This window comes from Nannospalax galili, unplaced genomic scaffold (genome assembly GCF_000622305.1).
Source record: "Nannospalax galili isolate Female #2095 unplaced genomic scaffold, S.galili_v1.0 scaffold1051, whole genome shotgun sequence".
In the NCBI taxonomy this organism is placed as follows: Eukaryota; Metazoa; Chordata; class Mammalia; order Rodentia; family Spalacidae; genus Nannospalax; species Nannospalax galili.
Genome location: NW_008331995.1, coordinates 6,646,339 through 6,673,263, shown reverse-complemented (window position 1 = coordinate 6,673,263; position 26,925 = coordinate 6,646,339). Strand labels below are relative to the sequence as shown.

General features: G+C 41.5%; 1 protein-coding gene across 2 annotated transcripts in view; it reads left to right on the top strand.

Annotated features, from left to right (window-relative positions):
* The window catches only part of Eogt (EGF domain specific O-linked N-acetylglucosamine transferase), a 33,164-nt gene extending 10,721 nt beyond the window's left edge, over positions 1–22,443 (top strand). For both annotated transcript variants that reach the window (XM_008827135.3, XM_017796625.2), the window contains 10 exons: positions 1,916–2,022; positions 5,270–5,373; positions 10,042–10,134; positions 10,464–10,535; positions 10,630–10,716; positions 11,749–11,817; positions 15,080–15,141; positions 18,705–18,824; positions 20,235–20,337; positions 20,863–22,443. In XM_008827135.3, the coding sequence (XP_008825357.1) occupies positions 1,916–2,022; positions 5,270–5,373; positions 10,042–10,134; positions 10,464–10,535; positions 10,630–10,716; positions 11,749–11,817; positions 15,080–15,141; positions 18,705–18,824; positions 20,235–20,337; positions 20,863–21,009 (964 nt within the window). In that variant the 3' untranslated portion in view covers positions 21,010–22,443. The remainder of the gene's footprint in view (positions 1–1,915; positions 2,023–5,269; positions 5,374–10,041; positions 10,135–10,463; positions 10,536–10,629; positions 10,717–11,748; positions 11,818–15,079; positions 15,142–18,704; positions 18,825–20,234; positions 20,338–20,862) is intronic.
* Positions 22,444–26,925: the final 4,482 nt, after the last annotated feature.

Here is a 26,925-nt window from a genome sequence, read left to right as displayed (position 1 = left end):
CATAGAGGCTCATGCACTTCCCGTGTTATTTTCTGAGTCATTCATGCTGAGCAGACCATTAGGAATAATATTCGAACCTACGTTCATAAGGCAGTTGGCAGTTTTGCAATGTAGTGCTTACATGACTTAACAGGTTGTTACAAATAGATACTTCTCCTACTGGCCATTTTCATTCCTAGTTCATTTTGGTATCTGCTTCCATATCACAGCTCCTCACGGTATAATTATCTTATTTACTGGTGGGCTACACATTATTCCAAAGTGTACTCTAGGGCGTATTTATATTATTTTCTGTTGTGGTGTTTCTGTGCTACAAAGTCCTCTGAAATGTGGCTAATATCTTATGCTGTTGTGGTGCCAGAGTTTGAGATGAACTCAGGTGCTCCTCATGTGGTTGCAGCTCAGTGGTTAGCTGGGGGCACAGCCACTCTAGGTCCAAGCAGGCCCAAAAACTTGTCTTCAAACTTGCTCAGGTTGTCCTGAACCTTAGTTCCTCTCTGGCTGTGGACCAGAAGATTCCTTTCTTACTATATGGGCCTTTCTATTCTACCCCTCACACACAGCAGGGCAGCCAGCCTCCTCAGGAGCTTGAGGTCTAGGTGCACATGAGGGACCAAAGAGGGACGCTTCAGTGTTTCATGGCCTAATTTCCATGCTGGCATACTATCACTTTTGCCGTGTTCTGTTGGTTAGAAGTGAGCCATGAAGCTGCGTGCCCATGCTCAAGGCGGAGAGGGGAATGAATTTTCCCCTCTTTTTTTCTTTCTTTCTTTTTGTTTCTTTAGAGATGGAATCTTACTGTGTAGCCCAAGCTGACTTAGAACTTGTGATCCTCCTGTGTCAGCCTCCCAAGTCCTGAGATGACAGGCATGAGCCATCATGTCCAGCTAAACTCTACCTCTTGAAGGAAGACATACTAAAGAACCTATGTGGCTGGGGAGATGGCTCAGTGGGTTAAGTGTTTGCTGTACAAGTATGAGACCTGAGTTCAGACCCCTAGCACCAGTCCACATATAAAAAGCTGGACATGGTAGCACACATCTGTAACCTCAGAGCTATGCTCTGTGGCCTTGCTGGCTAGCTAGTCAGTCTTGTTAAAACTGTGATGTCTCTGTTCAGTGAGGGGCTCTGTCTAAAAAAAAAACAAATAGAGAAGCCATTGAAGAAAACATCCCAGGATCAACCTCCAGCTTCCACATGACATGGAATGAGCACACCGAGCACACACTAAAGAAAGAAAGGAAGAAAGCTTATTTTTGAAACCACCAGTGTTTTCACATTGTGTTTTAAACGAGTCTGACATGTTTTACATGACTTGTGATCCCAAGAATAAAGCACAGCAGATGATTTTTAGCTTAACCTTGGACATCCCTCTTCATGTGCTTGATTGTCCTTTGTTTGGATGAAAATTGTACCACGTGGCTTGCAAAGACATTTCTTGGGAAACAGACTTTCCATTCTTCAGAGAAGCTTACCTGCCTTCTGTTTTTCTGACGTACTAGATCATTTTGGAGTGTGATCATTCTCAGAGTCCAAGAAATCTACCATATGAGCGTCTCTAGCCGAGCCCTCCTTCCCTTTGAGCCTCTCAAATGACAGGAAACCTTGTAGAATCTCCTACTTCATTGCTAGATTATTTAGCCAAGTTATTATGTAAGTGTCTTCTTTTCGTGGTAGGCTCCCAATGTAACTGTCTTGTACATTGGACTGAAATTTGAAATCATTTTTGTTCTGTTTCGATATTAAAGTTGCTATCACATCCCATGAACACTAGTGAAGTTTAGAAGGTCCTCCACAGCCCTGCTCCTGTGTACTAGAAGTAGAATCTGCCTCAGGAACAGATTCCACGCTACAGTGCTGCAACAGGAAGCTTGAAAGAATCACTTTTAACTTATGTCACAATTCGTAATTCCAGGTTTGCTGAGCTACAAGGCTACACTCAGCTCAACTTCAGGCCCATAGAAGACTCTGAGTGTGACATTGTTATTGAAAAGCCAACGTATTTCATGAAATTAGATGCAGGTGAGAAGTTAATTTGTCTCTTATTTATACACTGGTTAATGAGACCTTGTTTTTCGTACACGGCCTATGTATGGTAATTTTCTATGAATTTTGAAAGCCGAACGACAGTGGCTGTCCTTTTTGCTTTCTTTCCTGAAGTTGATGAACTCATTTTAGCTTCCTGTCATTTTGTACCTTTGGTATTCTAGAAGAAACCTTCACATTTATATCAGGTGATTCCACCAAAATCTAAAGACAAGGGCAGTGGCCTATGCGCACCTTTTGTAACTAAATTTACCTAGTCTAATTTCTCTTATCATTTGATTCGCATTTATGTTTCATTACAGTTTTGTTTTGTTTTTTTTAAAATCAGCAGCCATGAGTAGTCTGTAAGTGGAAAAGAAATGCCCCAAGGTAAACTTTCTAAAGTCATTTCCATAATTAAAGTGAACTTAAAATTCTTTTGGAAGCTATCACTGAAGTATATTCTTGTGGAAAAAAAAATAGAATTCTTTTTCCTCACCTCTAAGTCTCAGCTTGCAAGGATAAGTTTAACTCTGGGAACTAGTGGCCCTGGGGAGAAGAGACGCAGACCATACCATGTTATCTCTCTCATTATGAGAGATGGAGATTACCGTGCTGTATCATATCCAAATTCATGAGAGGCGAGGCGTACAGTAAATATGCAGAGCCCTCTGTCACCCTTATTTGAGAATTACCATAATTATTGATCATAGTTTCAATGTGCTCTACCATCTGAAGTCATAATTTTTTGTGTAAGGCAGGGTCTCCCTGTAGCCCCAGCTGACCTGGAGCTCACTATGTAGACCAGGCTAGTCTTGAACTCACAGAGATCTATTTGCCTCTGCCTCCTGGGTGCTGGAACTAAAGGCGTGCACTATCACACCCATAATTCTTATATTATAAAATATTGGATTCAGAAGTCAGATGAGTTTAGTTTTTTTTTTTTTTTAATTAAAGTGAATTGAAAATGCTATGTTGAAGGTTCTGATTCTTCTTTTAAAAATATGCAAATTTAAAAGGGGCAGAGAAAACACTGTGATCTGCCTATAAAAGAGGTAGGTATGTGTGAACTGTGAATTTTATGCAGATCATATGCAATAATGTAAAGTGGGAATTAATGGGCTAAGATAGACATTCTTCATTTCTTTCCTGTATCTATAACTCTACCTTTTCCTTCTACTTATGATATCATCCAGTTTTCCTTTTCAACTTAACTCTTATCTTGAGGAGGGGAAGACACATTCTTCAGAACAGAACTCACCTGCCCCACTGTTCTCCAGGATGAAACCTGTGTTTTTTCCTCCTTTTAAACCCTATGGTAACTGGACATGGTGGCACACACCCATAATCCCAGCACTTAATGGTGTCAGTCACTAGCATGTGTAGACTGCCTTCCTGAATAAATGTTAGGGACTTACTTGGTGTTCCTTGGCAGCTATTGTGAGCTCAGAACTTACACAGGATAAGGGGGTATGCTCTAATACAAGTTTTTCTTATGAATTTGAAAAGAGGCTTTTTGCTAAAGTTTTTCTGGGTCAAGAAATGATCCCTTCCAGGACCGGTGATGGGGCTCATCTGGTCATGGCACTTGTTGTCAAGTGTGAGAACCTGGGTTCGATTCCCAGGACTCTCATGGTAGAAGGAGAGAACCAACTTCTACAAGTTGTTCAATGAGTTCCACATGTGCCGTGGTGCTTGTGCACATACACACATACACAATACATACATGTAATTATATAAAAAAGAAATTATCCTTTGCAAATGTTTAAGATAAACCTAGCTAGAAAAACTCAAGTATTTGTTCCTCTTATTTTCTGGCATATCATATTATTATTACTAAGGGAATGATGCCAGGGTATTTTATGGTTTGTGATTTTGAGAGTCCCTGGTTTTCTTTTACTCAACATTTTCCATTTTGAAAGTACGTGTTTTGTTTGTTCTCAGAATGTTACCCTGTTTACATTTGCACATTTCCAGGCTGGCTCTTGGGTCCCACATACCTAAATTAAGAGTGTATACAGTTTTTCTTTGAATTCTATTTTGTCAAATATTAGACTTACAACCCCTGCTTGCTTCTTAGTGCCATTTGCTTGGAATATTCTTTTCTCATCTAACAATCATATGACTTCTTTTTCTGTTTCTCTTTCCCTCCCTCCCTCCCTCCCTCCTTCCCTCCCTCCTCCCTCCCTTCCTTCCTTCCTACTTCCTTTATATTTATGTATGTGTGTATTTACTTATTTATTGTGTGTGTATGTGTGCATAAGCATGCTACCATACATAATGGGGATCAGAAGACAAGCTCTTTGTTGTTTGTTTGTTTGTGTGGTTGTTTTTTGAGATAGGGTCTCCTATGTAGCCCCAACTGGCCAGGAACTCACTATGTAGACCAGGCTAGTCTCCATCTCACAGAGATCTGCACACCTCTGCCTCCTGAGTGCAGGGATTAAAGGCATGTACCACCATGCCTGGCTAGACAAGCTGTTTGGATTACTCCTTCTACGATGTGGGTTCTGGAGATAGAATTTATGTCCTCAGGCTTGATGGCAAATGCCCTTACCTGCTGAGCCGTCTTTCTAGACCCCACTCTGTTTCTTACTTTTTCTTTCTTTTTTTTTTTTAACTTTTTAAATTTGTTTTTATTTTATGTGTATAAGTGTTTTGCCTTCATGTATGTACATGCACCCATCTCATGCACTGCCTGCAGAGTCCAGAAGACAGTGTTGAATTCCCCTGGACCTGGAGTTATGGATGGTTGTTAGCTGCCGTATGGGTGCTGGGAACTGAACCTGAATCTTCTGAAAGAGCAGACAGTGCTCTTAACTACTGAGCCATCTCCAGCCACATTTGATTGATTTTTTAAAAATTGATTTTTTGAAAATTGATTTTTTAAAAATTAATGACCAAAAGTCTTCATGGTCATGTAGTTCTACCTCATGCTGAGTTAAATAGTCCTATGTGTTGCTTTCTGGAACTTAATACTACTCCTTTATTACTTGGTATATATGAGAAAATACATTCATTCCTAATTTCTAAATATTCAATTAAAAAGTGAAAATTTGAACTCAGTACCTCTATAAATTGATGAGTAGCTGTGTATGGAATATATTTAGAAAAAAAACGTGTTTCTTCATTGATTTCAACTAAAAGTTCAGCAAATTGTAAGGAGATAGGATAGAATAGAAAGCATTTAATTATGTGTTCTTTGGGGTTGATTATTATGGATCTCTCTTTTTTCCAATACTAGGTGTCAACATGTATCACCACTTCTGTGATTTTCTGAATCTCTATATCACTCAACATGTTAACAATTCATTCAGTACAGATGTGTACATCGTGATGTGGGATACTGTAAGTAAGGGTCTGCTTTCTCCTTGCTCTGCCTGTGTAGCTCTGAATTTTCTAATATACACAATTAAATCTGTGTGAAACAGTTTTCTAAGATATACATTTAAATATATACCCATAATACACCCACATACATTTTAATGAGTTCATATGTGTCTGTATGGGTTCATTGACATGCATAAATACGTGTGTGTGTGTGTGTGTGTGTGTGTGTGTGTGTGTGAGATCTTTTGTTGTTTTAGCTTGATTTTTGAGATGGAGTCTCATGTAGCTCAGGCTGGCCTTAAATTCAGTATGTAACTGAGGATGACCCTCTGATTCTCCTGTATCAACAACCTCTCAGTTGCTGAGATTATAGGCATGTACCACAACACTTGATGTTATGCACTACTGGGATTGAGCCCAGGTCTTCATACATACTAAGTTAGCCCTCTACCAACTGAGCTATACCCCAGACCATACGTGTATGTGATCCTTTGTGCTTTGAATTTTAGAGTGAAGCAGTAGCAGTCACTCCCTCTCCATCTTTGACGTGATAGAGTTCCAAGAGCAAAGATTGTCTTTATCTTAGCATTCCTCTGAGACAGGAGTTTTGAAGATTATCATTCTGCCTCTGTGCCTTGTAGTGTTAGAGTTATTTACTTTGTCCTTTTGAATCTATTGTGTCTTTGCTCCCCTCTACCCCTCAGTTCTGGAGGTAGAGCCGAAGGTCTTGTGCATGCTAACCAAAAGCAAACACTCGACCCCTGAGCTATATCCCTAGCCTTTGCCTTTACTTAATAGCAGCCTTCTGGCCACATCCAGCTTCATGCTAAGTTGTTTTTCAGCTCACCATCTAGGGTGAATCTCACACATATACATACATCAGAAGCAACATTGTCTAGAAACAGCTGGCACCTGCCATCTGGATTTCCCCAGAGCAGAGCTTGCCATCTGCCTCATAGTCGGTTCTCCTGCAGTCAAGGGGGAAGCATTCGCTGACCCTACTTCATAGATAGGACATTCACAGTAGAGCAGGGAGGATGGTCATTGCCATTGCTGCCTCCCAGAATGTTGATGTGATTCAAAGTCCAGTGAGAACTGGTTCTGCATTCTTAACACCCTGATACTTTGTCTCCTATTCTATGTGCGCTTCCATTTCCGCTTTGTGTACTGTTTTGCTGCTACTTCAGTTTCATTTCCTGGATATATTGCTATGAGCACAGAGAAGTATACGAAATTTTATTTAAGTCTCTTCCTCCTCTTTCTATTTGCATTGTGGCCCAAGAGTAACTACTGTTAACCTGTATTTGAATTCCTTCAAGGCTTTTAATAGATGTAAATATATCCTTACACAAAATGTATAACAGGATTTGTATAAGGGTCTCTTTATGTGCATATATCATTTGTATAAGAATATATTCACATTTTTATAGAAAATATACTCTTGGGGCTGGAGAGATGGCTCAGTGGTTAAGAGCACTCACTGACTGCTTGCAGAGGACTGGGGTTTGATTCCCAAGCACCCACATTGTGGTTACGAACTGTCCTTAACTCCAGTTCCAGGGGAATCTGAAGCCCTCTTCTGACCTCCACAGCATTGCACGACATGGGATGGTGGCTATGAACCATCCTTGACTCCAGTTCCAGGGGAATTAGAAGCCCTCTTCTGACCTCCATGGCATTGCACGACATGGGTGCACTCACATACATGCAGGCGATACACTCATACACATAAAAAAAAAAGAAAAAGAAAATATGCTCTTATATTACGTGGGCATCGTTCCCAGGTAGTATACTTACTTAGAGTTACCTGTGCCTTTTTGAGTGGTGACAGATTTTCTCCCCTTGATGGATGTCTTGTATGTGTTCATCTCCCCCCTCCCACATACACATTTCATTTGTTTCTAATTCCGTGCTCTTTACTGAAATGTAGTAAAGCTCTTTTCCATATCCAGTCATCTTCTTGTGTCTATGGGAGATCAGTTCCAAGACCTACTCTGGACACCCAAATACTTGGATGCTTCTCCCCTATATTCAGTGGTGCAGAATTGTATATACCCCATGCATATCCTGCTAATGCTTTAAAATCACCTCTAGATTACTCATGTAACCTAGTACAATGTAAAAGCCATTATACTGTAGTGATTAAGGAAAAAAAAAGGCTATACATACTCAATACAGGCACTTGTTTTCCAAATATTTTATTTCTCATTTTTAAATTTTATTTATTTATTACTTATTTAATGCATATGAGTGTTATACATGCATATATGTAAGTGCACCTGTGTCATGCAGTGCCCACAGAGCACAGAAGAGGGCTTAGGATCCCTTGGAACTGAAATTAAGATGTTAGCTTCCATGTGGGTGCTGGGGTTCACACCTGGGTCTTCTACAAGAGCAGCCAGTGCTCTTAACCACTGAGCCATCTCTCCGACCCCATTTTCTGACTGTTTTCTATCAGACTAGATAAACCTGCAGATCCAGAGGGCTGACTGTGTCCACGTCTTCACAGACACTCTCATTATTTCTGTCGACAGAATCCAACAAGTGGAGTTTGTGTCCTAAGCTTTGGGTGTGTTCGAATTTGAGACCTGTACAGGAGGAAATGTTATATCATCTTGAGGGTTACCCAACCAAGTATTCTTCTCTGTGAGGGTACAAGGAAGCCCGTCCTTCCACTGGGTTGGATAATTTGAATTGGGAATGTAGAGATAAAGATTTTAGAAGTAGTTATTATTCTAATACATGAGTTCCCTAAGAAAGGATCAGTCAGGATCACTGTTTTACTGTTAACTTTCCTTTCAAAGCTCTAATTTTATCTGAAGTATTTTATCTCAAGAAATTAGAATTCCTAGAATTGTGTAGAATTGCACCTTTTACTTGCTCTTTATTTATTATTGAGCTGCAACAGGGAAGTTTCATTTTAGATGGTGTTGAAAGGTCTTATTAGAACATCTTTGGAGAAACACTGAAGAAATTTCTATCACCAAATGAAACAATTCTCAATACCTTTGAAATACCTTTAGTAGGTGAAACATAAAATTTTCAAAACCTAAGAGTGCTTTAAAAATAAAAAGACTTAAATAGTCTAAGCATAGCATACAGTTGATTGCAGATTTTGTGGGGGTTTTTTGTTATTTATTTATTTGTTTGTTTGTTTGTTTATTTTGAGACAGGGTCTCCCTGTAGCCTCGGCTGGCCTGAAACTCACTATGTAGACCAGGCTGGCCTTGAACTCACAGAGACCTGCCTGCCTCTGCTTCCCAAGTGCTGGGATCAAAGGTGTGGTGTGGGCCACCACGCCCAGCCTTGATTGCAGACTTTGAGGGTAGCCTGCAATATATATTTCTTAGCTCTCTTGGCTGACCACTAGTTCATTCCAAGTTACCTCTGTAAAGTTAACTGAGCAGCTGGAAAGATGACTGTGATTAAGAGCACTGGTTGCTCTTGCAGAGGACCTGGGTTCAGTTTCCAGCAACCATATGGTAGCTAACAATTTAGGCAAATTATTTGAATTTCTATCCTCGTTTCCTCCTGTATAAAATGAGGGTAAGGACATGAGCTAGTTCATTAGGTATGTGGGGTTGTTTGATGAGTTGATATCTATAGTGCTTAGAATAATGCCTGTGATGTGGGAAGTATGAGAGGTATTGCTGTTGTTATGTAATGTTGTCATAAGTGTTAGTACCAGCCTAATATGAATGGGGAATGATCACGCTATTCCTTATTCAATGTGGTAAGCATTTAGTACTTGCAAACATAACATATTTAATGTTTAAGCTTGCAAGCCATTTTCTGGCTTTGAAATTTCTTTCCAAACACAATCTATTTACTATGGTGGATGTTGCTCAGTGAGCATACCACAGTGTGTAAAATGGTGGCAGATGTTTGTGTTATGGGTATCTGGGATGCAGAACAAGGACAGAAATTTAACAGAAAAATCCACAACTATAATTTCAAAGATGTGAAACTAAAAGGGGTTAGGGCAGGATTTAAAAAAAAAAAAAAACTGGTAACATACTCAGTATAATTGTGATGATTATTTCTCTTTTTTTCTTTTCTTTCTTTCTTTTCTTTTCCTTTTTTTTTGGGGGGGATCTTTTTGAGACAGGGTCTCCCTGTAGCCCCAGCTGGTCCGGATTTGCTGTGGAGACCAGGCTGGCCTGAAACTCACAGAGATCTGCTTGTCTCTGCCTCCTGAGTGCTGGGATTAAAGGCGTGTGCCACTGCACCTGGCATGATGATTATTTCTTTAAAATTGTTGTTTTATTTATTTATTGTATGTGTGCACACACACATATGAGCATGTGAGTGTGCCCGTGTGTGTGTGTGTGTGTGTGTGTGTGTGTGTGCGTATGGGTGAAGATCAGTGGACAACTTGCAGGAGTTGTCCTCTCTTTTCACCATGTAGGTCCTAGGGATCAAACATAGGTTGTCAGTCCTGTTAGCAAGCACCTTTACCCACTGAGTCATCTCACCAACCCTGTGACGACTATTTCTGATAGTTCATCAAATTAACATTTGCTTAGGCCTGAGATGATAATCTGTTTATCTTTTGTGGGTTTTAGGAGCTCATTTAGGACCCTAATATCATTGAATACTAAAGAGGTAAATTCAGATACTTTGCTGCATTTCTGTAAAGCTGTGTTGTACCTCTAGTGTGCTAACTCCTGTTGTTTCCACCTTCAGAGTTCTTATGGATATGGCGACCTGTTCTCTGACACCTGGAAAGCATTTACTGATTATGATGTTATTCATTTGAAAACCTACGATTCCAAAAGGGTACTGGAAACTTTCTTGAAATGTCTTTAAATAACTGTCAATGCAGAGGACTCTTTCATAAAATGAATATTTTATGTGAGTTTTTCTTGGCTGTTACCATTGATGTATGACTTTGTGGTTTCATTTCTTGTAGCTAGAATTCTTGTTATTTAACCTTAAAACTCTCTTTCTATAACCTTTCCAGAAATGCAGATTTTATTCTTTTTGAAATAGTTTGCTATTCAGACTCTTTTCCTGCAAAAATGGAGATTAATTAAAATTTACTTTCTCAAGTTCGAATTGCCATTTTGGTGTGGCGTGAACGTTGTCTTCTATGTCTTCACTCTCAGGTATGCTTCAGAGAAGCGGTGTTTTCACTGCTGCCCCGCATGCGGTACGGGCTGTTTTATAACACTCCCCTGGTAAGGGTCTAAGGTAACATTTTGGTTTCTGGAGACATCTGACATTGCAGTGCAGGAGTCTTCGTTGTAACGTGAACCTGTGTTTCTGTTGTAGATATCTGGCTGTCAGAATACTGGTTTATTCAGGGCCTTCTCCCAGCACGTGCTACACAGGCTGAACATCACTCAAGAGGGACCCAAGGTAATGGATACATTATAGGCTCTGAGGTAGGCTCCATATTTCACCCCTAATGAAATCAATGCTGCTTTTGTAGAAAAAACAAACAAAACATAACCAGAGACAGAGTTTGCTGTCTTCATATGCTCTGATCTGTAGTCCTCTGAATTCAGGAGTTCATAACCAGTGAAGATGAACTAAAGGTTATTGTAAGAATATGCTTTATTCTCATTTTCCTCTTCCCGTTTCTTTGGTCCCATCTCTCTACCTTCTCCCAGGTTCCCCATGTAACTCATGTAACCCCCCGCCATAAAAAACCTACCCTACCAACCAACAAGCAAATAGTACTGTGATGAACAGGTTTTATCCTCCATGACTAAGATTTATCTGTGTCCATAATTGACATCTAATAATTGTGCATATTTCTGGAGTGCAGTGTGATATTCTGACACTTGATACCATGTGTGATGATCAAAGTGCTTGCATCACCAAACGTAAATCATGTCTTTGTTTTGAGAGCATTGAAAATGTTTTGGGAATAGACAAGTGTAGTAACTCTTCTTTGCTGTAGAAGAACAGAACTTCATTTTCCCATAGCTGGAATGTGCATCCAGTAACCCCTCTTTTGTTTCCTTCCTCCCAATCACCCTTACCAGTGTCCACTATCCACTGTTTTCTGCTGCTCCCCGCTTCTGTGAGATCAGCTGTCTTAACTTCCACATCTGAGGGAGAACATGCAGCATTGTCCTTCTGTGCCTGACTTATATTTAAAATAATGCTCTCCATTTCCCTCTGTGCTGCAAAAATTGATGGACTTTGTTCCTTTGTATGCTTGAGTAATATTCCGTTGTATATATGTACCACATTTTCTTGTAAAGTAGATCTATTTTTATTCTCTGAGAGGATGGTTAAAGAGTCAGGCTAAACACCTGTCATTCCACAAATATATCCCTTAGTGGTTTTCACCTCTTTCTATAAATCCCATTTGTGGTTCAGAGGTTCATTATTGGGTCAGGGTCCATCTGACATTATTTGAACTTTTCATTTTGATTACAGGATGGAAAAATCCGAGTCACTATTCTTTCACGGAGCACAGAATACCGAAAAATACTAAATCAAAACGAGGTTAGTTTTTGGTATGCACTGTTAATATTATTGTAATGAATCTGCTTTCCCATGGCTAGTGTACTGTGCTTTCTCATATTACAGTGAAAGTTTGTATTTGAAACTATTTGTTTCTAGAAAAAACTTAATGGTCTCTACCTACTTTAACTACTAGATTTTTAACTCCTCCAAGCTCCTATCACCCACCTCGCTTTGCCTTACTGTAGACATTAATCTGCGTGAGCACAAGCAGAGTGGAAATGGCATAAATGTTGAGTGCTGTCTCCACTGCAACAGATGGTTGAACATTCTCCCTCTAGGCAAACTAGTAACATCGTGAAGCATGTCTTTTGGGAGATGATTGATGGCTCTTGGTATTTCTGTGGCATCTGGCAGTAGACACAGTTGGCAGAGGCCCCATCTGCTTGCATGACTATGTGTCCTAGAAACTGCTGCTGTGCATCCCAAATCATTTCAGCAGCACCAGGTCATGGATTGCATCTAACTTCATACGGGGATGATACGATCAAGGGAACCTGGGCCTGAGACTGTTTTCTTCCTCAGTGCCCCACTGTCTAACAGCAAATGCAGGAGACTGTATTTACCTTTGACCTTTGATTCTGAGAAAGGGAAGGCCAGGCAGCAGCATCAAGCTGTTGGGAAGTTCAGGGGAGAGGCATAGCACTGGAGCCTGTTGTGCGCAGGCCTGTCATTCCCTGGTCCTATAGGCACCTGCTATATATAGTCCTGGCCTGACACATTCAGATTCTGTGGGCAGACTGCCCAAATGGTGTTGCTTTAAGGTAAGATTGGTAATTTAGCTCCTAATGGCAAGCCTAGGGAGTACCCTGCAGGCTGCCTTTCCCCAAGGACAGGGTATCAGTTGTGAAGGGTGCTTGGCAGGGGCAATAGTACTTTGATTATAATTTGATTAGTGAACAGAGAATAAGACTCAGGTGAGTATGTAGCCCAGGCTGGTCTTGAGCAACTCACAATTCTACTGCTGCAGTTTCAGGAATTCTGGGATTATAGACTGGCTCCCAGGTGCTTTGATTAAATGATGGTTAATGCAAACCTGCCTCATTACAAGGTCTGTCTAGACAACTATGTCAGACAGAGGCTAATGAATGCTTCTTCAGTGTGGTTGGAAACTGAGAGAAAGGCCATTCTATGTGGGACTTTCAGGTACAAGTGATTCCTTTGTAAGCCCACTTCATTAAACGACCAAGCTTCAGGCCATCTAATTAATTCTCTCCTGGAAAAATGGAATTCTGATCTTCTATCTTCACACCTTTAGCTCTTTAATGTAAGCAGTATATTCATGTGAGTCTAGAAATTTCCATCTTGTGACCATGTGTGTGTATGTGCATTTATACTCGTGCATTTGTATGTGCATAAGTGTAAAATGGGGTAAGCAATTAGATTGTGCTCATTACCTGTGGCTCTCTGTGACAGGAGAGTTCTATGCACTGGTTAAGTTCAGAGGTTCAGCAGTCAGACTTGGGTGTGGTTTTGGCTCTGCAGTTGCCACCTGGAAGGTGTTGTGAGAGTTATTTTACTTCTCTAAGTCTTTCCTTCCCGTCCCCTTCTCCTTCTCCTTCTTTTCTTCTTTCCTACTTTCCTCCTTTCTTCCCTCCCTCTCTCTCTTCCTTCCTCCCTTCCTTTCTCTCTTCCTCCCTTCCTTGGGTTAAACCAAGGGCCTTCTGCATGTCAGATAAACTCCTCACCTCCGAGCCACACCCCCACCCAGATCAGTACTTTCTATAACCCTTGATGTCGTTGTTTTGCACACATGGTGCCGAGCCACAATGGTTCTTTTGATAACACATTAATCATGCTGTTAATTTGTTTGAAGAATAATTAAAATGATCTTAGAAATTATGTAGAGTCAGTGTGTAAAACGTGTATTTCTACCGGTACTTCATTATTTTCAGAGGATAGGGCTCAAAGTGCTCATGGTTCATGTCAAATGAGACAGTGGTTGGAAAGACGTGTCAGCATGGTGTCTAGAATACAGTGTCTTCTCACTCTCAAGGCACTCAGGGCTCTCAAACTTTTGGAAAGTAGAGTGATGTGTTCAAGGGGTAGGGCCAGGATTTGAATTCAAATATGGTTCAAAACAATAGACCTCAAGGCTATGTAATACATAAAAATGTATATGAAAAGAATAAACTTGGGGAGATGGCTCAGTGGATAAAGTGCTTGCTGCGCAAGCATGAGGACCCAAGTTTGATCCCCAGAACCCACATTAAAAAAAGCCAGGAGTGAGGGGCCAAGGAGATGGATTGGTGGGTAAGAGTGCTTGCTGTGAAAGCAAGAGGACCTGAGTTCAAATCCCCAACACCCACGAAAAAGCCCAGTGAGGTTGACTGTTCCCGTAACCTCCGTGTTGTGGTTAGAGACAGATTCCTAGGTGCTCACTCACCAGCCAGCCTAGCCAGAACAAGAAACTTCAGTTCAGTGAGAGGCCCTGTCTCAGAACAATAAGGTGGAAAGGAACTGGGGAGGTGGCTCAGTCTGTAAAGTGCCTGGAGGACCTGAGTTTGGATCACCTGAACCCAGGCAAAAAAAAAAAAAAAATGCTGAGGATGGTGGTGCTCTGCTGTAACCCAGCACTGACAGGTGGAGACAGGTGGATCTCTCAAGCTCACTGACCAGCCCGCCTCACTGAATCAGTGAGCTTCAGATTCATCTCCACAAATAAAGCTGGAGAGCAATGGAAGAAAGACGTGATGTTGTCCCTGAGCCTCCAGGCCTTGGAACCCACAGGCACATTTGCACATATCCACACTAGAAAGTACAAGTACAGACATCACACACGCACAAAAATAAGGTGGCGAGTGATAGAAGACACCTGATGTTATCCTCTGACTTGTATGCAAGCATATGGGTGCCTGCACCTGAACACATGTGCGCATACACCACACACACACACACACACACACACACACACACACACACAGAGCAGGCATGACAGCATGTGATTGCAATCCCATACTGGGGAGAGTGAGACAGGTGGATCACTGGGGCTGGGCTCAAGGGTCAGCCTCACATAATGGGCTAGCTCCAGGCCAATGAGAGACCCTGTCTCAAATATAAGAGCGACAGTATTTCTGAGGCACAACCCAAGATTGTCCTCTTGCTTCCACACACACTTGCATACACATGCACTCTCATACACATGAACATGTACACACATATGAAAAGAAACTTTCAGATTCATAAAGGAAAGTAGCAAAGAGGAAAGGAAGAGTAATTCCACATGTTGCCTTTTCTTTTCCAGCTGGTGAATGCACTGAAAACAATCTCTACATTTGAAGTCCGTATTGTTGACTACAAGTATAGGTGAGTTAAGGCCACGCCTAGGCAGACTCTTATCTTTTGCTTCAGTGACTCACTGGTGTGTAACGAGCATTTTTGCAGTGGGAACTCTTAGCACTTGTGTATACCAGGAAGTGACAGTCACTGTCAGTGAACAGAATTCAGAGACAGGGGCCTCTAGCTGAGTGTGCTGCTGTTCAGCTTTCTGGGGTCTTAGCTGATACCATATTATTATTCAGGGTGAATAATGAATCCAGATTTTTATTTGGAATTTCTGAATTTTTATGAGTTGGCAAGTAGTTCTAAATTTTAACGTGTGTGTGTGTGTGTGTGTGTATGCGCACGTGCGCACGTGCCTGTGTGTCCATCCTAATTTACCCTGCCGGCTACCAGGTTTCAACTACTGACCTAAAATTATTTCTACGAAAATAGTTTGAGGGTCATGGATTTTTTAAAAACAAACTTACAAAATATTTAGATTTCTGTCAGGCATGGTGGCGCATACCTTTAATCCCAGCACTTGGGAGGCAGAGGCAGGTGGATCTCTGTGAAATGGAGGCCAGCTTGGTCTACACAGAGATTTCCAGGAGAACTGGGGCTACAGGGAAACCCTATCTCAAAAAGACTAAAAAAAAAAAAAAAAAAAAAAAAAAAAAAAGCTAGAAACAAAATATTAAAATATTTAGATTTCTTTTAAAATTCTGGTATAACCAAAAGACTTAGAAATTCTGAGTTTATGCCTTTCATCCACTGTATAGTTAATTTCCTGTTAGCTTAAGAACAATCAAACTATTATGGTAGTACATGAGAATGATGGAAAAACCTCAATAGCATAGGAAAGATCAAAAGGAAAAGTATCTTCAAAGAAAAAGTGAAGTTTTGTCTCTACCCTCATCCACCCATAATCACAATCCTGTTTTCCAAAGTGATGACTTTTTGTTGTTGTTTCGTTTCGTTTTTTCCCTATATTTAAAAAAAGACATACACAAACCCTGAAAACAGGTACCTAACACAGATGCACTTGCTTTCTTCAGCCACATAAGCTTAGGGGCTCATCAGCCTGTGGTTCCTTAGAGGATGGATCCTCAGGGATGTGGCCAACAGGCTTCACAGATGGGATCTGTGGAGAATGGCGCAGCTCTTGTACTGAGGACCTCAGACACAGCGTAGAGAAAAATCGCAGTTGTCAGAATAGTGTCTGTGTGTTGAGACTTCGTACTAATGCTCCATAGGCTTTTCCTCATTTTGCACTTTTAATGGTCCTTTGAGGCTGGCAAAGCTTTTCTGTTTACAAATCACACTGTGCTGTGGTGACCTCTTTCACTGGCACACAAAGGACATACGTGGGCCAAGATGGAGTTCCACATCAACCTGAAGGAGCCCTCTGAGAGGCACCTCTGAGGCTGTATCCTTGCCTGTTTTTTAAGGCCGTGTGGGAGGTTTCCTGATGAAACAAGGACAGTAAATCTGTACTGTGGCAGCCTGAGGCAAACATTAAACCACCAGTTAGCATGGAGATTTGTGACTGTCAGTCCACAGGTGGTTCCGCGACTGGCAATTCCAAAGAGTCTGTTCGTCTGTGCAAATGACATCAGTCTTACTTTTGTTTCCTGTTGTGATAAAACGCCCTGATAAAATCAGCTTCAGGGAGAAAGGGTTTATTTGCTCACAGTTCCAGGTCAGGGTTCATGCTGCGGGGAAGATAAGGCAGGACAGACTTGAAGCAGCTGCTCACGTTACATCCACTGTCAAGTGCAGAGAGCAGTGCGTCAATGCACGCACACCAGTGCTCGGCTTGCACTCTCCTTTTTGTTCCAGACAGCCCATGGAGTGGTGCTGCCTACATTTCAGGGCAGCTTTTCTTACCTCAACCCAATTAAGAAAATCCCTCACAAGCACACCCACATGCCAGTCCAATCTAGACAACTCCTTAAGACTCCCTTCCTAGGTGATTCTAGGTGGGGTTAAATTACCGAAAGTAACCATCACGCCATCTTTGGCACCAGCACACGTTCCGGGGCAAAGTGAGGCACTTTACCCTGGTGTGAGACACACATAAAAGTCACTGTCTTCCTTTTTCCTATGTTTCTTGGTTTTATTTTTTTTAGTGCATTGAAGAAGGAATTCCCTTTCCTTCTTAGATACAAAGTAGCCTTTATTTTTCTCATTGTGGGTAAAGTGGGCCTGGGAGAGTACTCTGCTGTGACTATCCCATGTCTCCTTATTCCAGCATTCATTCCTAGCCTCTCTTCAGTGCATTTTTGTGGCCTGATTTTCAGTAAAGGTTTTCCCATCTGCTCGTGCTGCAGGCACAGGGCGCTGCAATGTTTAGGTTCTTGTGCCTCTTTACAACAGATTGTACAGAGACACATGGTTATAGGAAAGGAAATAATAGTCTATGATGGGAGAGGTACAGAGGTCTGACTTGACTCCAAGAGGGTGAGAAAGAGGGTCCCCAGTGACCACAAAGAGAGAAAGGAGGGTCTGCAATGACCTTTTTGGATCATTAGCTTAGTACCCACCTCTCAAAAGTTCACCGTGGGGCTTTTTAGAGCATCCCCTTAGCTGAATGAAGCTCAGGTAGACTAAGGGCTGCCAGCCTTTATCTGCTGCTGGCTTTTCATGCTAATCTCTAGACCCTCGTCCTCCACAGCTTTCGAATCTGCCATCTCACTGGTTATCTGGCTTTAAAGAATACCTGTGTGCTGCAAAGGCAGGTGATGGGTGGCTGCGGGGGTGAAGTCATTTTAGGTGTATTCTGGTGGCATGAGAGAATTTGTTCTCATTTCTATTTTATTTATTTTTGAGGGAGGGTTGCACTATGTAGCACTGGCTGGCCTTTAATTCACAGAGATCTCCTACCTCTGCCTTCTGAGTGCTGGGATTAAAGGCATGCACCACCACACCCAGATAGTCACATTGTGAAAAAGTCCTTGTATGGTTAAGAGTGGTTAAGAGCACTGACTGCTCTTGCAGAGGACCCGGGTTTGAGTCTCAGTACTCACATGGCAGCTAAGAACAATCCTTAACTCCAGTTCCAAGGGAATCCGAAGCTCTCTTCTGACTTCCACAGCCTTGCATGACATGGGTGCACTCACATACATGCAGGCAATATATTCGTACACACAAAAAAATAGAATGTTTTTTTAAAAGTCCTTTTATTACTTTAAGGAAGTACTTTTCTGTTTGGTGCTGGCATGTCATAATATCTCATAAGACTTCTCATTTCCCTTTTTCATAAAGAGAGGCGAGCAGGGTCTCCCACTCAAGAGCTTTGTATACCTATGCTTGTTGGTACCTTTTATTTTGATTACATTCATTTTCATAATTGTGTTGATATCCTGTAACATTGGTTTTCCGTCTAAAACAGCTATTATTAATGTTCCCTTGAAAAACAAATATGAAAGTGTGCCTATAGAAAATGTTAAGGGAATAAGTTGTTAGGTACGGGAGTGTACTTAACCTTGGCATGAAAAGTGCAGGTGTGGGATGTGATGCACATGTATAAATAATTTCACCATAAGCCATGAAATAAACCAAGGCTTTTCCCTCTTCCCATTTCTCTTATATTGTCCCCCACATTACAGAGAACTCAGGTTTTTAGATCAGCTGAGGATCACACACAACACGGACATATTTATTGGAATGCACGGAGCTGGCCTCACCCATTTACTTTTCCTTCCAGACTGGGCTGCTGTATTTGAACTGTAAGTGTTTAAGGGCAGCTTTCCATGGAGAGCTAGCAGGGACAGAGTATAAGCTAAGACTTTCATTCTGGGAATTAGAGGGTCTATATAATACAGTCAAGATACATCATGAAGGTATCTAGAAAGTAAAGCAAACTTGAGCTAAGGCATCTAAAGCAAACACTCCTCTACAGCCTCAGCATGATTGGGAAGATGTGAATGTGTGGTTTGTTTCCTTATTCAAAGTCCATTACTGTTTGCTTCTCAAACTCTGAGCACCAACCTCCCTGCAACCAGTATAATTACTGTGCTCAAAGAGAACCTTGAAGCTGAGACAGTGTTCTAGTTTGCCTTCAATTGCTGTGACAAAACACTCTGACCAATACCAACATGGGGAGGAAGGGGTTTATTCAGCTTACATCTCCCAGGTCGCAGTTCATCACTGAGGGAGCCCAAGGTAGGAACTCAGGGCAGGAGCCTGCAGGCAGGAGCTAGAGCACAGGCTATGGAAGATAACTGCTTATTGACTTGCTGCCCTGGCCCATGCATAACCTGCTTTCTTATACAATACAGGCCCACCTGCCCAGGGGTGGCACCACCCACTGTGGGCTGGGCCCTCCCAGATCACTCAATAATCAAGAAAATGCCCCACAGACATGGCCACAGGTCAGTCTAATGGAGTCGATTTCCCAATTGAGGGCCCCCTTTACCCAGGTGTGTCAAGTTGACAGCTAAAGCTATCCAGCACAGGCAGTATCTCTGAAGGCAGATCGCTTACCCTGCGAGTATGAGGCCCTGGATTCAACTACATGGCAAGGATAGGAGCCGGTAAAGAGACTGTTGAATAAAAAGTTGTTGCAAACTTCCAATACTCAGCACAACATTGTAAAGCTCTTGGGACTGGAGAGATGGCTCTGCAGTTAAGAGCACTGACTGCTCTTGTAGAGGAAGTGGGTTCAATCCCCAGCACCCATATAGTGGCTTACAACCATCCAGGGGATCTGATGCTGTCTTCTTACCTCTGTAGGCATTGCACGGCACAGGTGCACTCACATACATGCAGGCAATACACTCATACGCATAAAATAAAAATAATAAATAAAATAAAAAACTAAAACTCTGTTAGCAATGCAGCTAGATAATTGTGAATTGTCTTAATCCATTTCTCCTAGAGGAAGAGAGGAAAGGATAGAAGGCAGGAGAAAGTGGGGTGAATGCAGCTGGGATGCTGGAGCCCCTTAGCCCTGGGATGGGATTTCATTCCTTGAATGTGTTTCTCTCTAACTCTATTTCTATTTATGTCAAGATAATAATATCTTATGAAATAATACCAAATTCATAAGCAGTAGGACCCGTTGAATAGGTAAGCCTATTCTATTCCTTGATCTTCTTCTGTCTTGAAGCCATATCATGACACCCTTGTGTTCATAGGTACAACTGTGAGGATGAACGCTGTTACTTAGACCTGGCTAGGCTGAGAGGCATCTACTATATCACCTGGAAGAGGCCAAACAAAGTCTTTCCTCAAGATAAGGTAACGTTCAATCGCAGAACTCACCTGGCTAGAGTTTAAAATGATTTGGAGCTCCAAGTATTAAAATGAAAGCCATCATCGAGCCTCAAGAAAACAAGGTTTTTCTCTTGAATACTGACTGAGCTACATTTTATATTTGCAAATTGGAGGAAACTTCAACATTGTTAAGACAGCTTTGTGAAATTTGAGCATAGAAAGATCAGATTGTATATAATAGCAATCAGAAAAGTGCAGCTCTATGGTGCAAATCTGGGTCGCCAATTGTTTTTGTAAGCAAAGTTTTATGGGAGCATCCATACTTGTCTATATATTGTCTGTGGCTGCTTGGGCACTTCCTTGGCAAAGCTGAGAGCACATCATTGGCAGAGCAGAGACTATTTATTACCTGTCCCTCAGTGGAAAAATCTTGCCAACTGCTGTTGTACAGTGCAAGTTAAGATAGTTGTTTTAGCCAAAATGATTTCCTTTGAGTAGAAGTTACATGCTTGGTGACCTAGGGGTTTGTGCTGTGTTTTGTTGTTGCAGGGCCACCATCCGACTCTGGGGGAACACCCGAAGTTTACCAACTACTCTTTTGATGTAGAAGAATTCATGAACCTTGTCCTTCAGGCTGCAGACCACGTAATGAAACATCCACAGTGGCCATTTAAGAACACACATGATGAGCTATAGATGTGTCAAATTAGTTTACAAGAAGAGGAGTTTTAAACACTCCCACACCCAGACTCACAATCAAATGAAACAACCTGTTATATCCTAGTCTAAGAAGAAAAACAGGATCTTTTACTTTGGAATGTAGCTGGGCCTTGAACGCATGATCCTCTTGCCTCTCAGCCTTCTGAGTACTGGGCTTACAGGTGTGTATCACCATGCCTTGCTGCAAAATGACTTCCATATGAAAACATAACTTCAGGATATTTCATGTCTGTGTTTTGTGTGGTTATTGTGCCATTGCTATTTACCAATAGCAATAATATTTTTTGCACTGAAAAAAAAACTTTTTATGGTTAAAAACAGGGTGGATGTCCACTGGTATAACTGAACTTTCTTGTTGGAAATACCAAAGTTTTCAACTTTTCCAGCTTTAGATTTATAAGTATTTTCATAAAATATAATTCCAGAGTGTTCCAACTTGTTTATATACTTAGGTAAATTCAGAACTGTCTTATTTTATTTTTTTTACTTTGTCATAGTCTGTTCATAATGATTGTGAGGCCTGGAGACATTGCTCAGTTGGTTGATGGCTGGCCTTGCATGGATGAGGCCCTGGGTTCAGTCCCTAGTACTACAAAAAGAAAAACGATCACAACAAACAACAAAAAAACAATAGTAGAGAAAATAGACACCCCCCGCTCTATACACACACACACACACACACATACACACACACACACACACACACACACACACACTTGTGATTCACAATATCAAGCTAAAGAGCCATGTTATAGACCAATACTTGGTTAACTCCAGGTTATATGCATCAGGAACCTGAATAAATCATTCCATTATACAAATTTGTATTCCTATTTCTCATTTAAACCAAGTTTTCTCAAATGTAACAACTACGTTGCTAAAAACCAATCAGGGCATTCTGTTTTACTGTTTTGTGAACTGTGATTTCCACCCACTGGTCAGCCATGGGGAGCATTCATATTGAACTTGTGCATAATGGTTTCTATGCAAGTCTTTTAAGTACATACAGAGTGGGTGCATCTATCTCTGGTAACATGAAAGTGACCTGGTCTTCATTGTAAACACATGAAGACTCTTTCCCATAGAAAAGTAAGACCTTTAAAAACATAGTAGGTGTGTGGATTACCCAATCAAAATACAAAGACCTGAGAAAGAGCTGTTGATTAAAAGGGATACCTGGACCACATCCTAGATGGGCTTCATTTGATGAATTTCAAGCTCAGCAAGCAGAAACCCTGGGTTTGTTTTATTGTACAATGAGATTTATGTTTTGTTAACATTGAGTCATCTAATTTAGAAACTAGTTTTAATTTACAGTGGAGTTAATGGATCACACCAAAGCTAAATACTTAAACAAAATTTGAGTTATAAACAAACAAACCAAAAAAAAAAAAAAATGCTGTAGAGAAGTGACCCAGAAAACCCACAAAGCAAAATATTGACATCTGGGCCTGCATAGAAGTTTGCTTTTGAGGCTTATGAACAGACTTAAAGACTTTTAGTCATATTTATTAAAGTATGTATAAAGAAAATAATGAGCCACTATAGCCAAAACTTCTATTTAAATGTTAAAATTGGGGCTGGAGAGATGATGGCTCAGTGGTTAAAAGCACTGACTGCTCTTGCAGAGGACCTGGGTTCAGTTTCTAGCATCCACATGGTAACTAACAACCATCTATAACTCCAGTTCCAGGGAATCCAGTGCCCTCTTCTGGCCTCCGGGGGCATTGCACACAGCTGGTGTACTTACATACATGCAGGCAAAACACTCGTACACATAAATTTTTTAAAAATTAGATGTTAAAATTGTTTAAAGAATTGTAACATTATAAATTTGGAAATGATAGGCACTGATACTGTCCTCTGTTCAGAATAACAAGTAACCACTGGAAGACTGTTTCACAGGAAAAGAACTGTAAAGACCAACTTGTTGTGAGCCTGTGCGGTGTAAACATCTGAAGACTGCTTCTGGAAAAACATTTTAATCTTCACCCTCTTACCTCATTTTTAAAAACACAGGGAACTGTGCTTCTGTAGACTATTGAGAATTTCAGAAATCAAGAACTGTTTCATATTAAAGCTACATTTGAATATTTTGCATTTGGAAAGAATATACTTTATACAAACAAGAAAGTCATTTAAGGCTTTGTCAAACTGTGGGAGAGAAAGATGTTCAAATTGTTGTAAAATTACAAATGTAAAAACAATTCCTTTTAGTAAGTGTAAAGGGATGCATTTCATTTGTATGTATGGGGTATGGCCTTGGAATAAAAGTTTTTATATTTCATTTAAATATCTAAACATCTTCAGGAGTATTTAAAGTCTGGTAGCTTGTTTAGACTATAAAAATTAAGAAGCTCAAAAGTTGCTGGTAGCATTTGCCTTTTATTCCCAGCACTCGAGGCAGGTGGCTCTCTGAGATTGAGGCCAGCCTGGTCTGTATACTGAGTTCCAGGTCAGTGGGGGCCATAAGGAGACTCTGTCTCAGAAAAACCAAAACAACCTCCCCACAAATTATACCTTGCATTTATTTACTAGCTGTTTATCCAGTGCTTCTGTAAATGTGGTCCTGCATAAACTTTATCAATGATCAGCGAATGATGATTCCTGCTTTTTCAGGAGCAAGAGGGATGGTGCTGAGGGACAGCTCTGGAGATCCCAGGCCTGTCATTCCATACCGTCTTCATTGCTTCCTTCACTGGCCCATGCAGACAACATTGGACCAGCTGGTACTGGAGAGCGGTAGCTGGAGCAAAGATGTTGTCTTCATGGAGCTTAGGTCACGATGGAGGAGAGGGGCATTTAGCCACATCTGTATAGATAAATACAGTATTCCAGATCCTACTGCATGTCATGGAGAAAGCTAAAGTAAGAGGGTATGGAGTCTAGATTTATGTGGAGTTGCTTAAGTATGGGGTCCTCATTGAGAAGGTGACAGTTGAGTCAGGACTGGAAGGAGGCAAGGGATGGAGATCAGCAGAAAATCTGACAAAGCATATCAGGAAGACAGAACAGCAAGGGCAAAGGCCCCGAGGAAGAAATATGTGTGGTATGTTTGAGAAATGGCAAGAGAGCAGTGTAGCTGGTGAGGTAGAGGAGGAAGGGAGGTCAGAGAGATAATGCCACCGTGTCAGTGACAAGGCTCTTGTCCTTTCATTCTAATGAGGTGGGAAATCATTGAATGGATCTAGACAGGGATGGGGACCTGGCTTTCCTTTGAACAGGGTAACTCTTTAACAGTCATGCTGAGGGCAGATTGTGGAGAGATTTCTTATGTCACATCACGTTCTCTGGATAACAGACTCTGGGATGAAGTGTTGTAATCATGAGAACCTTTATTGGGGGCAAGGTTCTCATGATCAGCACAATGTGGGAAGCAGGCAGGGGATCCATAAGAGGCAAGGACTGGACAGAGGGAGGAATCAGCTGCAGTGTAGTAGCAGAGGAGGGCTCCAGGGGACACAGACACACAGGTGATCTTTCAGAGCAGTCCCAATAGAAGCAGGAGGTCCTAGGATCTGCGAGTGGTGGGATAGTTGTGGAGAGCAGGGGGAAATTGGGCAGGGCAACTCCGTGTAGTTGGGGGAAGGAAAAAGCAGAAGGATTTATCTTGTTAGGAAATTTGCCCTTTCTGACCCTGTATTAGGATTCTCTAAATGTGTCCAACAATGACTTCATCACACTGGAGAGGCTGAGAATCCAGTAGTTTCTTAGTCCAAGAGGCTGGATGTCTCAGCAGTCTCAAACTGGTGATGGATTCCTGGAGATCTGCTAGTCTTCAGTCTATGTTCAAATCTGAAGAAGTTAGTCACACCAGCAAGACGAATTCACAGCGCTTCCTTCTGCCATAGCCTTTTATATGGGCTGCCATCCGAAGGTAACACTCACATTTAGGGTGGGTCTTCCAGCTTCAAATGATCCAAACAAGAAGGTCTCTCTCATTTTAATTAATTCCAGATACAGTCAAGTTGACACCCAGCATTAGCCATAACAGACCCCTATTGACCTTGACCTAGAATAGTATGCATACAAAAACAAGATGTTATCAATTTAATCTCTGTTGCTTGCACTACAAATAGGATAATCTTCATTGTTTCCAGCAAGTATGAAAAATATACACATACATTCATACATTGTTTTGGGTCAATAAGGGATCAAGACCATATGCCCAGGTCAGAGAAGTGCCAGACTCAGTGAGCTTGTCTACATTATGAACAAGCTAAGGCAAGATTAAATTTTGGGTTGTAAAGTTATGTAAAAGTCATTTGTCCAGACTATGTCCATATTGTAACAATCATTACCAGGATCATTCTAATAGACATACCTAGAAGTCTGTTTCCATGGTTATTCTAAATGAAGATGAACCATCACAATGGTCCTGGAAGTAGCACCAATTATTTAAGACATTCTCCTGAGTACTGGGGCTGTAGCTCAGCTGGTAGAATGCTTGCCTAGCATGCATCAAGACCTGGGTTGAATGTCTCATAAAACTGAGTATGCCTGTGATTCTAGCCCTTAGAGGTGTAGGCAGGACGATCAAAAGATCAAGGTTATTCTCAGCTACATAGTAAGTTTGAGGCCAGTCTGAGCTACATGAAACTATCTCAAAAAAAATGCCATAAACAACAAAACATCCCAACCTCCCCCAAGAGTAGGATGTTTATAGAATATACGAAGGCCATTCTTCTCTCTTAGTTTACTGAGGCATGTCAAAAGATGTGGTTATCATTATCGAGGGGGAAAAAGCGAACAGTTTGCTTAGTTTTTGACTTGCTGTGGGAAGTTGTGCCTGGTGACCACAAGGTGGCAGTCAAACCCTTCTAAATGGTCTCTGAGGCTTGAAAAAGAACCAGGGACTCTCCTCTTGAATTGTAGGCACCTGAGCAGGGAGGAAGGCCTGGCTCTTGGCTCCTGGCATAGTGGGAGATCTCCATTTCTGTAGTGAGGCACCGACTGTGTGATCATCAGAAACAGCTTTCCGTTGAGTGGGCATGCCTTCACTGAATTCAACCTGCATGCTGTGCAGTATCGCCTCATTTTGTGCGGCGGCAAGCATTTGGTATCCTGGAAGATGATTCTTGTGACAGAAACTGGTGGGCTGGATGCAGTCTCATTACTGACTGGAGAATTTGGGTGTTTGTCTGGGATTTGAGTTCTGCCTGAGGTTCTGTGTGCAGCACATTAACTCGTCCAGTTCTGCTTCAATGTGGCATTGCTACTCCAACATTATGATTTACCTGGACTCTTAAATTTAGTTTTAAAGAGTGAATCTGAAGAGGACACTCATTCCTCCAGGTATCTCTTGGAATGGTCTATCTCCTGGAAATATACTGATGGCACTGTCTTGCTGGAACCCTTGTCTCCAAAACTGTCCCCAAATCAGGACCCACCCATAATTTTATTCAAAATGGTTTCACCAGCTTCAACTGGGGAAGTACAAGTTTGGCTCCACCCTCATCTTAAGAGACTATCCTGTCTTCCCATCCCTAGTTCTAGAATATCTCATTCACCTAAGGTCACTCATCCATCCCAATCTTCATCGTTGCAATGAAGACAGATGCACTTGCTTTCAGCACTTTAGTATGTTAATTCTCAAGCATACCCACATTCATTATCTTTTTGGGTGGAGTACCAAATTTAGGCTTCCAAGGAAACAGGATCAGGTGGCCAGGTCACAAGACCAAGAGCTCATGATTTTGTTGGGGTTTATTAAAAGTCATTAGTCCTGGGCTGAAGAGATGGCTCAGTGGTTAAGAACACTGGCTGTTCTTGCAGAGAACCTAGAGGTTTGATTCCCAGCATCCACATGGCAGCCAGCAACTGTCCAGTATCAGGGGATCCAATGCCCTCTTCTGACCTCCTTGGGCACTGTGTGACACAGGTGCACTTACA